Source organism: Salmo salar, chromosome 18 (assembly GCF_965601325.2).
Source record: "Salmo salar chromosome 18, fSalSal1, whole genome shotgun sequence".
In the NCBI taxonomy this organism is placed as follows: domain Eukaryota; kingdom Metazoa; phylum Chordata; class Actinopteri; order Salmoniformes; family Salmonidae; genus Salmo; species Salmo salar.
Window position 1 is genome coordinate 15,649,202 of NC_138308.1, and position 14,433 is coordinate 15,663,634.

A 14,433-nucleotide genomic window follows, 5' to 3' on the forward strand; every position below is an offset into this window, starting at 1 on the left:
GCCCTCCTTTGCGTTTGACCACTCGCTGTTGTAAAGTGATGGACTTTTTAGACTAGCTACAGATAACTGCCAAAATAAAGGAAACTCCAACATAAAGTGTCTTAATTAAGGCGTTGGGCCACCACGAGCCAGAAAAGCTTCTATGAGCCTTGGCATAGATTGTACAAGTGTTGAATCTCCCGTAAGTGTTCGATTGGGTTGAGATCTGGTGATTGAGACGGCCATGGTAGATGGTTTATATCGTTTTCATGCTCATCAAACCATCCAGTGACCACTCATGGCCTGTGGATAGGGGCATTGTCATCCTTTGGGGGTATAGTCATGGTAGCCAAAATAATGGCCTGCCCAGCATTTTTATACCTGACCTTAAGCATGGAATGTTAATTGCTTAATTAACTCAGGAACCACACCTGTGCTTTCAATATACTTTGTATCCCTCATTTACTCAAGTGTTTCCATTATTTTGGCAGTAACCCATAGAAACACCTGAGCTAATAGGAGTTGAAATCGACATGTGATACTGTGCAATATTAGGCATCTTCACCAGTAGGTCACTGGAGCCAGCGTGCATGTACTTGTCCATGAAGTCCAGGATGGTGAGCCACAGGGCAGCAAAGGTGGGCAGAGACAACAGGGGAGAGAGGTGCTGCAGGAACACCTGGTGGAGAACAAAGCAATAGAAAACAGTGAGATATTCAGATATGACATGAGTAGGACAGGCACTACCTGACACAGCATATTATACTATCGCTCTTCAGGCGGATAAGCAATGCTAGACAGTGGAAGGATTTAGCAACTTTGTCAATTTCTCAACCCCAAAAAAAACACCAAAGCCAACCCTACGGTCTGAACACATATTACAGATTTCACACTATGAAATGGCTTCCTGTTGTGTGTTGACTGAACTCTGACCTTTGACAGCAGGGTGCAGGCCCTCATCCTGGTCTCCTCCATGCCTCCCACATCTGCAGGGCTAATATTGTCCAGCAGCTTGGTCAGCAGGGGGAACAGGACCTGGCAACACAGTAATTAGAACACAGTTAACACTGATCAAATTATTTCCCACTTATTTTCGAACTTTATGTTTTTTGCATAATACTGCATTGTATTCAATGGGATATTTGCCATAAAATTCTAAATAAATGCCCATGGCAAGCTAGGATTTGGCCCCAAGTGCCTACTCTTTTAATTAATCATATATTTCACTATATATATTTCAGAGGAACCATTCAGCAGCTATTCTTATGACCCACCACTCTCCTTACACACACACACAACCATTTCACAGTGGTCCTCCTATAATGTAAAATATGTTCAGCATCCCCTCACCTTGTTGAAGCAGGACTCCCACTCCACAGCATCTAGTGTCTGCAGGTCATGAACCAACAGTGCCCTCTGGAGGTAGGTCAGGGCCTGCATTCGCACCTGCCGCCTGGCATCACAGCACAGCCAGGCTATCCCTATGGGATTCACACAATGTATGGATACTTATGTCAGATATAAAGTGTTAAGACCGGCAAGAGTGTTAAGTGGAATGCTATAGTGGAGTGAGAACAAGACCACTCTCTCAAGGGTCATCTCAGTGAATTACAGTGCCTTCAGAAAAGTATTCTCACCACTTGAATATTTCCCAATTTTTTTGCATTACAAAGTGGGATTAAAATGGATGTTATTTTTTGTCACACAAAATACTCAAGTGTTAAAGTGGAAGAAAAATGTGTAACTTTTGTAAAAATAAAATTAAAAAAATACATAATTTAAAAAAACACTAATATAATCTTCATTACATAAATTTTCAACCCCGAGTCAATACATGTTAGAATCACCTTTGGCAGCGATTACAGCTGAGTCTTTCTGGGTAAGTCTCAGAGCTTTCCACACCTGGATTGCGCAACAATTGCCTATTATTCTTTTCAAAATTCTTCCAGCCCTGTCAGATTTGTTGTTGATCATTGCTAGACAACCATATTCAGATCTTGACATAGCTGCTTGAAATCTATGTCAAAACTAACTCGGCCACTCAGCAACATTCACTGTCTCTTAGTAAGCAACCCGAGTGTAGATTTGGCCTTATGTTGTAGATTATTGCTGAAAGGTGAATTAATTTCCCAGTGTCTAATGTAAAGCTGAGTGAACCCAGTTTTCCTCTAGGATTTTGCCTATGCTTAGCTCCATCCCGTTCCTTGCTGATGAAAAGCATACCCGTAACATGATGCAGCCACCACTATGCTTACAAATATGGAGAGTGGTATTAAGTAATGTCTTGTATTGGATTTGCCCCAAACACTTTATATTCAGGACATAAATGTAATTTCTTTGCTATATTTTTTGCAGTTTTACTTTAGTGCCTTGTTTCAAACAGGATGCATGTTTTGTAATATCTTTATTCTGTACAGGCTTCCTTCTTTTTACTCTGTCAATTATGTTAGTATTGTGGAGTAACTATATAATTTATCCTCAGTTTTCTTCTATCCCAACCATTCAACTCTGCAACTGTTTTAATGTCACCATTGGCCTCATGGTAAAATCCCTGAGCGGTTTCGTTCCTCCGCGGCAACTTAGTTTGGAAGGACGCCTGTATCTTTGTACCAATCTACCAATAGGTGCCGCCCTTTGCGAGGCATTAGAAAACCTCCCTGGTCTTTGTGGTCGAATCTGTGTTTGAAATTCACTGCTCGACTGAGGGGACCTTAAAGATAATTGTGTGTGGGGTACCAAGATGGGGTAGTCATTCAAAAATAATGTTAAACACTATTATTGCACACAGTGAGTCCATGCAACTTGTGTGACTTGATAAGCAAATTGTTACTCCTGAACTTAGTCTTGCCATAAAGGGGTTGAATACTTATTGATTCAAGACATTTCAGCTTTTCATTTTTTTTATTAATTTGTACTAATTTCGAAAAACAGAATTCCCCTTTGACATTATGGGGTACTGTGTGTAGACCATTGACAAAACAAATCTCAATTTAATCCATTTTAAATTCAGGCTGTAACAACAAAATGTGTAATAAGTCAAGGGGACCGTGTGAATACTTTCTGAAGACACAAAAATATATAACGCAACATGTAACAATTTCATTGATTTTACTGAGTTACAGTTCATATGAGAAAATCAGTCAATGGAAATAAATTCATTAGGCCCTAATCTATGGATTTCACATGACTGGGAATACAGATATGTATCTGTTGGTCACAAGTACCTTAAGAAAAATGAATCTCACAATGGGCCTCAGGATCTCAGTATTTTCGTGCATAATTTCTTTGTTGCCTAATCTTCATGACTAATGTTCAAACTTCGACATCCAACAGTATCAAGGTAAATTACCAGGATAAAAGGACATCACTAGGTTAAATGAGCAGTGTAAAGGACATCAGTAGATTAAACCCATTTCCCAGTGTCCTTCCTTTCCTAACAGACCGAACAGAAAAAGAAGACTGTGCCTAAGAAAATAACCATAGCTCAAGTCCCCCGTGCCAAGAAGAAATACATCACTCTAGTCTGTGGAATGAACACCTTTGACATTGACAACACTCAGATTTAATGAACATTATGTTTGGTGTTTGGGATTCTGTGTTTTTATGTATATTGATGTTACTATGGCTTTGTACCCATTGTTTTCAGTGCATGTTTTGTAGTACCAGGAGAGGTCATGTTCAGTAGTACCAGGAGAGGTCATATTCAGTAGCTCCTACTATAACAGCCTCCACTCTTCTGGCAAGGCTTTCCACTTGATGTTAGATTTTTTTTATTGTCCCCAGCACAAGGTGCATCTGTGTAATGATCATGCTATTTAGTCAGCTTTTTGATATGCCACACCTGTCAGGTGGATGGATTATCTTGGCAAAGGAGAAATGCTCACTAACAGGGATGTAAACAAATTTGTGCACAACATTTGAGAGAAATAAGCTTTTTGTGCATATGGAAAATTTCTAGGATCTTATTTCAGCTCATGAAACATGTGAACAAAAATCTAAATGCAACAAGTAAAGTTTTGTTCAGTGTATATGACTCTCCTCTAAATACTAGTCATTAGTTCCAATATAAGCAGAAAAGCATTAACGTGAAAACCTTATTGTTCACGAAAACAGGAAATGTGCCTTTGGTTCCGTTCCGCACAATGACATTGAAAACATTCCTCAAATTTACATTTTACATTTTAGTCATTTAGCAGACGCTCTTATCCAGAGCGACTTACAAATGACTAGGAAACAATGATGAATTGTGTTTAACCCCTATTAATAAACACAGAGTTGAGTGGTGCCTATATGCAAATATGTTTTATAGATAGCTAGGGGTTAAAGTCTCTGACCTTGGAGAAGTGGGCACCAGCAGCTGGTCCACAGTGTCTGGGAGTCAGCCTCAATCTTCTTCCCTGCGACCTCCAAGTGGCGCTGTTCCTGTGCCCAGGAGCTGTAGATGCTGGCGGCCCTCGTGTGCAGCGTGTGCATCAGGTCTAACAGCTGAGCCAGGGGAACTTCATGTCATTATGACGTGGTCATAGCTATTCTAATCACAATACAGCTTGATTCTAAACATGAGTATGACTCAATGTCTGTATTGGCTGCAAGACATTTCCTCAATAACATTTACTAAAATAACATTTACATGTCTAAGTACTTTATTTTAATGCTGACAATATATTTAGGTAATGATCTGTGATAAGAGTATTGATATTTATGTCATTTTGAAATACTGATGGAGAAGAGGGGTATATTGTATAGTACAGTATTTTCCATGTATACATCATTTCATTTATGTTACACAGACCTAAGTTTGCAAAACTCCCTGTAATTTACCAAAGACATTTAGTAAATTTGGGAAATCTACAAAAATAAAAAAAAGTTTTATTTAATATTCGTGTCCATCTGATCCGTTCCATGAGTTTCTAGTAGATATCCCATATGGTTCTGGAGAAAACATCTTATGATATAATTTGAAATTAACTCCGCAGCTCTTCCAACTATTGACTTTTTTCACAACCGGCACCAGTTTGACCCAAAACATTTACAACATATATATATATATATATATATATATATATAGACATGGGAAACCCCAAAATATATTTTTTTAAATAAATATGAAGGATTTTCCATACTCATTAAAACAGCAAGGGTTTAACTATGTTGATGGGTTACATTTAGCATAATGTTTTATAGCCTTATGATTATATTTTTATATTATAAACATGTTCTTTTTTGGGGGGGGGGGGTATCTTTTATATTTCATGAAAATGTGTTAAAATCTTGAAAGTTTCCAAAATTCCTAAAGTTACTGGTAATATTCCCGCTCTTTGCAACCCTACACAGCCCTAAATAGCTAATAATATACCTTTCCAAGCAATTAATTAGTCAAGGTTTGAAAGTTTAATTTCATTTAGAGTAGAGCGATGAGCATTGAGAATTCACTATTCAGCCTTTCCAAGACAGTTCATTTGTGAATAGGAAATACAAGAGGTGGATATTAGCATTAGTCGACTGAGCATGAATACCTGATTAGTGCCAAATTAGTTCTGAAAAGAGATGGCAGACAATGTAACTTCTTAATCACACCTCAGGAAATGAGAATAGTAGTTCAAGAAAAATAGGACTAAACACCGCCACAACATTGCTTAATTGCCATGACAACCATAATGTGCCAAGAGAGGGGAAGATATAGCTGAAATCTCCCCAAATCCCCGCCTTCCCTCCGCAACCCCACCTCCCACCCACACACACCTGAGGCAGAGCACACCTGGGGCATATTCAGGAGGGTACAACGTTACAGAACCTTCAGATAGAGAAATATATTGTGTAGAACAGACATGATTGGTCATGTAGTTCGGAACGTTTCACCCAACTGAACAGAGCCCCTGAGCAGCACAGAGACCAAGGCATAAGGGAAAGAGGGCTGCGGTACTTACGTCCTGACTAACCTGTAATGACACCGTGTGGTAGCTGGCTGGGACCCCCTCGTCCTCCTCGTCGTCGCTATGGGAACGGGAGGGCCTCTGGCTGGAGGCCTTGGCGCGGCGGGATGCCCCCTCTTTCTCCCGAGGCTTCCTCCTCACACGGGACTTCTGGGAGTCATACTTGTGGTTCTTCTTCTTCTCATGGGTCCTGTAGCCTGTAGGTCAGGAGAGATGAAGGGACTGTTTTTAGCCATTGTTACAGATATATATCCTGAGGGTGAAATTTTCTCATAATAGTTGACTGATATCTCTGAACAGAGAATGAATGCCCACTGTTTACTGCTCCCAAAGGTAATCCATTTTAGCAGTACAGAGACCATGTGACTCATGTCTTTACCCTAAGGCTGCGTTCAGGACTGGCCATTCTAGTGTAAGACATTGTGCAGTATGATAGTAATTATCTTAATTGATAGCTCTATAGGGTATGACTTAGCGCTTAGGAAACTCTCCAGGAAAAAATACATTCCTTTCACGTAAACCCCAAAGGCTATATCAACTCTAATTGAGTAATAGCAGGTTTTAGGGCTGTGCGGTTTCCATTTGCTTCCCATATAGATTAGAGCGGTGCTTAGCGTGAGGTCTTTGTTCAACCAAACTTTATTGTTAAGTGTGTAAAGCAGTGTTGACAGCAGGTATCTAAGGGTCTGGAGCGCTGGGAGAAATTAAAAGGCTATCAGTGGTGCCAGGCTTGCACAGTGCACCAGCACCACCTCCCACTGTAATCCCTGCTTTACTCTGGAGTCTGGATCACTAACAGACTGCTGTTGCTGAATGAATGGGGAGAAGGACAGCCGAGTGACACAGTCCTCAATAAGGGTTGGTGTGGGGGAGGCAGGGAACCCAGAGTCAGGTCAGTCACTATATAGACATGCCTTGAGATCCCCTTCCAAAGGCTTTTAAGAGTAACCACCCAACATGCCAAACTATCAAAGCTTAATTTAGAAATTACTCAAACATAGTTTGATGGCATGTGTTAGCTTGGAAATCAGCATTGATGTAAAAGCAAATAAAATGCCGAATTCATTGTTGGAAGATTTCAAGAAACACTTTGGAAAAAGACTGAATATAAAATTAACCTCAAATAGGAATTGATTTGTCAGTCAACATGAAGTGATGAAAGAGGAAGTCGTACCTCCGTTAAGGCTGGCCTCCACAAACACCCGGATGGCCTTGACACACAGCTCAAAGTTTTCAGGGGTGACATGTGCAGCATCGCGTACTATGAAGGAGAGGGACTCCACACACTTGATGAGGGACTTGGTGTCGTGGAAGCCCATGTCTTGGCCCAGGGTCAGGCTGTACTGGTTCACTAGAGGGTTGAGCAGGGGCTTGGAGCCAGAGGCCGGTACCTTGTTGATGTCCAGGTCATCTTTACCAACCTGCCAATATAAACACTGTGTGAGATGTGCCGTATGTTGAGGCATTGACTGACATTGATATGACAAAATAACAAGCTTAGCTTTACTATTACAGTGGGGCGTTCCACAATAAACAGTGTAAAATAGTATTAACGCTATGAAGATCTCTGGAGTTGATCATCTGAGCACTCGAAAGAAAAGTGTAAGCAGGTGAAGTGAGTGTGTGTTGGCTCTTACCACCAGCCATCCGCTGCTGGCCACGTCCACGTCAGTGACAGAGCGGGGCATCCTGGACTTTCCATGCTCCGTGTAGACCTCAGAGTCGGAGGTGTAGCCCCGGTCCAGACTCACCTCGCTGTGGTGGTGGGACGACAGCTCACTGTCTGACTGGGCACCTGGAACCAAGGTGGAAACAGGACATAGATATTTTTTTTACCAGGCATCAAAACACGCCACTAACAGTGTGGACGTGTGCCTTGTAATATAACAGCCGAGCTGTTTGTGTAAAGTCACTGCAATTGACCGTAAACTAGGTGATCATATGGTTTCTCCGCTGCTAAGGCCAACAAAGTAGGCTACCATTCCACGTGATGCTGTACATGTAAGAGGCTGACCTGTGTCGATGTCGGGACTGGTGGAGGTGACCTGGAAGGAGGCGGGCGGTTTGATCCCGGCCCCGATGCACTCGATTAGGGAGAAGAGGGTGAACCAGTCGTCTGTGCAGTGGATGTTGGCAGCGTTGGTCTTGAGCAGCTCATGGAGGCCGTAGGCCACCTCCCGGCTAACCCGGGCCAGGACGTGTGGTTTCATCATCAGCAGGAGACGCAGGGACAGCAGCACCTAGAGATAGGGTGGCAGAGGGGTTAAGTGGACGCCGATGTTGTATAAGACCAATTGCTTGAACTGCCGGTGACCTCGATCTCACTGATTAGGGAATTGAAGTACGTTCCCGACATTCGGCTCACAATTCCTAATACAGTTCAATGTATATACTGCGCTAGGTCTCACAGTTCTTGGTCTCACTGCACAATTGAAAGGAAAAGATTAGAAAAACAAATATGGGATTTGTGACAAGCACGTTGTGGATTCAAGTCCCTGCAACATAAGATGTTTGCCCTGATCGCCACAGTTCACAGAACAGGAAGAAGAAAACATTATTAGTTGGCTGTAACAACGTCCATCTGGGTTAGAGATCAGATTGAAAGCCAATTAAAGACCTTATAGAAGAAATGGGACCAAAAGTTGATGCTCCATTTACAGTTTTCCTCGATTTCTTAAACACAGTGAAGGAAACAGATCCATGTGAGCTAAACTGGGATCCGCGTGGCCAAAACTATAACCTTTTTTGCACAACAGTCATTTGTCATTGGTTTTACACCAATGCAAATGCTAAACACTTTTTTTGCAAAACAGTAGATGCAACTCTATCACAAGACACTTTTTGCAAAACAGCAGATAACTCCGTAAATAAGACAAAAAATAAATAAATTAAGCTTTAAAAAAAAAGAAAAGTTTCTGCCCCCCCCCATGGTTAATAACAATCACTCTCAAAACAGTAGGGTTTTTACAACAAACATGTAAACCTCCTTTACATAACTTGGATCTTTTAACTCCTTCACAATCAATTCATAAATACATATGAAAGTGTTCACTAGGGACTTGTTTGGTTTCCCAATGGGTTATAAAGTAGAACCCAACTGTAATGATATAATAGTTCAAGGTCAATAGGACAGTCACATAATAAACGCTATTTAGGTAACAGGCCAGGTCACCAAGAAAGCAGGTCCCTCTTGGAAAAAAGATTAGATCAGTAAAAACTTGGCTAATTAAATTGTCCCACTGATCAACACAGACTAAGAATACTGATAGGTAGTTCATCCTGTGCCTTTAAGCCAGAACAAATTAAACATCTGATACCAGTATGATAGCATGAAACATCCTTTTTGTACTTGTTATACAACTAATTTAAGCCTCTTTTATGATTGTTGTTAAGCTCAGGCCAGATAAGACCGATTACAATGGCTAAAGGACACTGACCTAACAAGCAGCGTGTGTATGTGTGTGTGACCATCAAATGTAAATCCCATTGGATCAACAGTCCAATCATCCAATCACTCAGTGCTATCACTTGTCAGAAAACCTGCGTCATCTCTGCATTATCTGTTTGACAGCACTAAACATGCATTAATGCAATGATGCACGCCTAGATAGCTTGGTTTCCGCTCTCGTGTGTGTGTGTGTGTGTGTGTGTGTGTGTGTGTGTGTGTGTGTGTGTGTGTGTGTGTGTGTGTGTGTACCTGTGAGCTGATGTCCTCTCTGCGCAGCAGGCGGATAGCCAGTCTGATGAGGCCCACCACGGCCCTCTCCACCAAGAAGCAGCTCTCTGTAGCCTGGACACACAAGTGGCACAGGTGGTCCCGCACCGTCTGCCATACACATGACACGCGGTCCCTAAACACACACACACACACACACACAAACACACACACACACACACACACACACACACACACACACACATATAAGGACTCAATAGCATAACAAAGCCTGATGTTTAAACAGCTGATTTGACTGATGTAATTCCTACTGGACTTGGGACAAAACATAAAACGCGCGATCACAAGGTCCCCGACTCAAAGCAAACACCGCACCGTTTCCTTGCTGTACCTGTTCTCCATGACGATGCGTAGCAGCATCTCCAGGCAGAAAGCCGCGTCCTCCTCATCATACGTCTCCTCATCAGGTGTGACTGAGATCAGAGCCTGTCCACAAGAAACAGCTCTTAGTAAACAACACCAGAACATTCTATACTTCCTGCATCTCAGAAATTCATATTCAGCCAATCACATGTTAAGATGGACAATATTTGCCTGGACTCTTATGATTACCTTCATCAGCTCCTGTAGAGACTCCAGCTGCAGGAATTTACTCTCTGTGATCAGCTTCTCTGGGTCACATTGCTGGCGCGGGAGTGACAGGTAACAAATCAATATAGCAGACTGACCGTGTATACAAAAAGCCACAAAAATGTATTAATAATAAAAAAAAAATTGAAAACGCACTATATGAACCCATACAGTTGAACTAGAACGTACAGTAAGTATACTGGTCACCAGAGGCAATTTGAATGAGTGTGGCAGAGACAAAGCAGTGGGATGAGGGATGATTGGTGTAGTTCTGGTACCTTGATACAGAGCATTGCTGCCTGCTTGGCCTCCTGGTTCTCAGTAGAGGGCCCACGTAGACCAGACTGCTCCGCTCCACTCAGAGTCAGCCAGTTCACAAAGCTCAGCACCGCAGACTCGCCCCTGAGAGAGAGAGAGGAAGATAGAGAGGAGATGTCAAACTCTTAAAACACATTTCATGCTTAATGATAGCCACCCATTTCACAATATTACTGGAACTGGGTTTAAAATGTCTGAAAAACTCAGAGGTTTCACAAGTGAAAGATCTCAGCCTGCTATTTGAGCGTAACAGATTGTGTGACAGGATTGTGAGGTGACTTACCGATTTGAAGGCGTCTCTTCTCTTTGAAGTGAAATCTTTCCATTTGGCTCAACAAAATCCTCCACCTGTATGGACATAAGCAAACAAACGCCACAAGGAAATGATTTCTGGTTTTATACCAGCAGGTGGCAGTATAACACCCAAATTCAAAAATACCCATTTCACCCAGCAAAATGAATGGAAGGTTTCCATGTTCCACAGGTACTCAAAACATGATTGAGGCCATTTGTTTTCCCCGGACCATAAAAAAAAAAAGGTTATGCCTGTCCATGACCATTGCTAGTTATAAAGAAACAGTTCTGACCTCCACCATGGCCTTGGGCAGCAGCTCAGCTCTGAACAGCTGCAGCATTGAGTCCATGATGTTCTTCCAGCCCTCCCTCAGGATGTCACCGTGCCGGTGGGCCAGGTGGAACACGGTCTTAGCAGCTACCTGGGCCTTCCCGTTACTCCCAAACACTGTGGGCAGGTTCTCCGCCGACTGTATTGAACACACACAGTGGAACATGTTAGAAAACTCCAGTAGGTGTGATGCAAAAGGTTCCCACATTTGAAATGAAGCACTTACCTCGCTGCTGAGCGTTGTAAACTTGCAGAGGGAGATGATCAAATTATCAAACACGTCACTGAATCCATAATGAGCTGATATCATGGCACATTTCCTAAAAAGGAGAGAGACAAGCAGATTATCATCACGACTCGCTCTCGTTGCTTTCCCCAATATATGCTTCGTCAGCATCTCCTCAGAACCACAGTGCTGGGTCCAGAAACCCCTGGGGACGCCTAGTGTACCGGAAGCCAGCGATGGCCTTCTGGATGATGGCGTCATCCAGGCTCTTGTCGAAGACGTAGGAGAGGGCGGCGATGGTGGGCCCCCAGGTCATGGTGAACAGGTCGTGGTCGTAGCTGCCGGCGGGCACGTGGAGGAAGACCCCCTCGGAGGTGGCCCCCCGGTGGAGCAACACGCTCCACACATAATTCTCTTTCACCAGGCCTGACTGCTCGTCTGGCATCACGATCTCGTCATTCCTACAGGACAGAGAATACCATGGAGTGTGTGAACGCTAAAACGACCTTGATCATATGGGGTGAGTTGTTTGACATAACTTAACGTCAAAGCTCAAACGCTGATGCAAATATATCCTCTTGAAATTAGATTTACCTCATCGTGTGTGTGTGTGTGTGTACACGTCACAAACATTTCTACATAAGACTATGGCTTACTTGATTGCATTGTAGATGTCCTCCAGCATATCCTGATCGAAGTCTGTATTTCCATTCACACCCTTCAGATTCTTCTTGAATTGCTACATGAAGGGGGGGGGGGGGCATTAATACTGAATCAGGGCACCATCAACATGTCAATCATTGCGGAGCTCTGCCAGCTGGCCTGGCTCTGGCATCCAACCCTTAGGCATGCAATGCGCTTGCTAATTGAGCATCCAACAATTAAGGGGGTGGGGGGCCAAGGAGCTTTACCAACGTATGTGTCACTTAATACGGTTAGGTGTGATGTTAGACAACCAGGATCGAGGCCAAGAGCCACAGCAAATAAACAGATCCGCCGTGTGTTGACGGATCGAGTCAAGGCTCCTGCTCGGCTGCGTGCTTTGGCTGATGGCAGGTAAAAAACAGAGGGGAAACACGAGATGCTTTGCAGTGGGATGGACAGAGAGAAATGAACACAATGAGGGCTCAGGGGCCATGGGCTCAGGGTTGTGTTTGTCATACCAGTCCCCCTCCACCCCAGAGCGGAGCAGACGACGGTAATAATAGCCGCCACAGACACAAAGCAGCTGGCCTTGTTGCCTGCCAAGTCATCATAGGACTGACATCCAGAGAGCAGAGCTGTTCCACACTTATGGATTTGTTGGGGAGCTACAATGTGCTATGCGGTAGCTGATATTCTATTGCTCTGAATTGTACTCTTGCCATGATGCCCCGGGTCCATTTTATCCCACATAATATCATATCATGGCATTTGTATGACACTTGGCGACATCCCATCGTAAGGACTTTAATCTGTAATTATATACTGTGCCGTAAACAGTCAGCAAATTGAACAGTAGGAATTTCATTGCCCTCTAGAAAAATATAAGGTAAAACAAATCAGTTGCTCTCATTGCAGCTTAGAATTCCATAATGGCAACTTGGAATACTTCAAACAAAAGTGTGTGTGTGTGTTTGTGGCCCACCCGCGCTCTCTTTAGAACCCTGCCCATGGGACTTGTGTTTAGTCTTCAGGCGCTGTCACTCACACAGAGAGAGGGAGCCAGGACAGCAGAGGACGCACCCCCCCCCCCCCGTCCGCTCCTCGCTCACTTCTCCCACCCCTGCCGCCTGTTCACATGACTAACCAAGATGATCTCATCCCACAGACCACCACTGGGCACAGCTGTTACAGGAGGTCTTTCAGACCATCAGAGGGTCTGAAAGAACCAGTACAACATACTAATGTAGGGTGTCTAAAAGGGTCTTAACAGGGTCTCTGGCAAAACCTATCACTGCCTGGCACAAAAGTGTTCATAAGAAGTGATTGAAATCAGATCTAACACATGTGGTTGATGAGTGCATTTCTAAGACTATTTGTAGAAGTAGTAGAAAACTTACTATACTTAGGAATTTAGTTTATTTTCCATTTTACTTCAATACAAATAAATCTTTGAAACATAAAAAAAAATGGTGATGCGTCTTCATGGGAAATAAATTGTGCGCGTTTACCTCAACAGTCATGGGGATGTTCTGCTTGCGCACGTTGTTGTTGTGCTGGTCCGTGTTGAGCATGATGACAGCGTAGGCCAGGGCGAAGCCCGCGTCGTTGGTCATGAAGGGAGAGCCGTTCACTTTCTACACACACAGAGGAACACACACTAAAATAACCCTCTGCCCATCCATATATACATCAACAGCTGAGTTGCAGGCACTATTTCAGGAATAGTTCCAGATGCACACTATAATATAACTACCTTCGGCATAACGTTCAAATATCTACACTGAACAAAAATATAAACGCAACATGTAAAGTGTTGGTCCCATGTTTCATGAGGTGAAATAAAAGATCCCAACGGGCCTCACAACCGCGTGTAACCACGCCAGCTCAGGACCTCCACATCCGGGCTTCTTCACCTGGGATCATCTGAGTCCAGTCACCTGGACAGCTGATGAAACTGAGGAGTATTTGTCTGTAATAAAACCCTTTTGTGGGGAAAAACGTATTCTGATTGGCTGGGCCTGGCTCCCCAGTGGGTGGGCCTATGCCCTCCAAGGCCCACCCATGGCTGCGTCGCTGCCCAGTCAAGTGAAATCCATAGATTAGGGCCTAATGAAATTATTATAATTGACCTATTACCTTATATAAACTGTAACTCAGTAAAATTGTTGAAATTGTTTCATTTCGATTTTTGTTCAGTATATATTTGTGCTGCTGAAAGTGCAGTCACGACGTATGACTGCTCAATAGTGGAAGAAGACAAGTGTGTATTAAGAATATCTGTAAAGTCATTCAAGGCGATTGTGTACGGAGAGAGACTATGAAAAGACATTACTAGGAATACTTTCCAGGTCACGAGGACGACCCTCTCCGGTTATTTTAAGGAGCAGCCAGTGGCCCCATT

The 14,433-nt window shown here is 43.1% G+C and overlaps 1 protein-coding gene across 7 annotated transcripts in view; it reads right to left on the reverse strand.

The window, feature by feature from the left end:
• Nucleotides 1-14,433, reverse strand: part of LOC106576680 (Golgi-specific brefeldin A-resistance guanine nucleotide exchange factor 1) — a 74,171-nt gene that overhangs the window by 3,784 nt on the left and 55,954 nt on the right. For 5 of the 7 annotated variants that reach the window (XM_014153976.3, XM_014153982.3, XM_014153981.3 and 2 more), the window contains 18 exons: nt 13,541-13,666; nt 12,044-12,126; nt 11,612-11,848; nt 11,388-11,481; nt 11,124-11,300; nt 10,820-10,884; nt 10,497-10,620; nt 10,201-10,272; nt 9,980-10,074; nt 9,610-9,763; nt 7,927-8,152; nt 7,550-7,707; nt 7,087-7,333; nt 5,907-6,109; nt 4,314-4,464; nt 1,330-1,460; nt 913-1,014; nt 545-658 (listed from right to left, as the gene is read on the reverse strand). In XM_014153976.3, the coding sequence (XP_014009451.3) occupies nt 545-658; nt 913-1,014; nt 1,330-1,460; nt 4,314-4,464; nt 5,907-6,109; nt 7,087-7,333; nt 7,550-7,707; nt 7,927-8,152; nt 9,610-9,763; nt 9,980-10,074; nt 10,201-10,272; nt 10,497-10,620; nt 10,820-10,884; nt 11,124-11,300; nt 11,388-11,481; nt 11,612-11,848; nt 12,044-12,126; nt 13,541-13,666 (2,559 nt within the window). The remainder of the gene's footprint in view (nt 1-544; nt 659-912; nt 1,015-1,329; nt 1,461-4,313; nt 4,465-5,906; nt 6,110-7,086; nt 7,334-7,549; nt 7,708-7,926; nt 8,153-9,609; nt 9,764-9,979; nt 10,075-10,200; nt 10,273-10,496; nt 10,621-10,819; nt 10,885-11,123; nt 11,301-11,387; nt 11,482-11,611; nt 11,849-12,043; nt 12,127-13,540; nt 13,667-14,433) is intronic. The other 2 variants (XM_014153983.3, XM_014153979.3) reach the window with 1 other exon arrangement.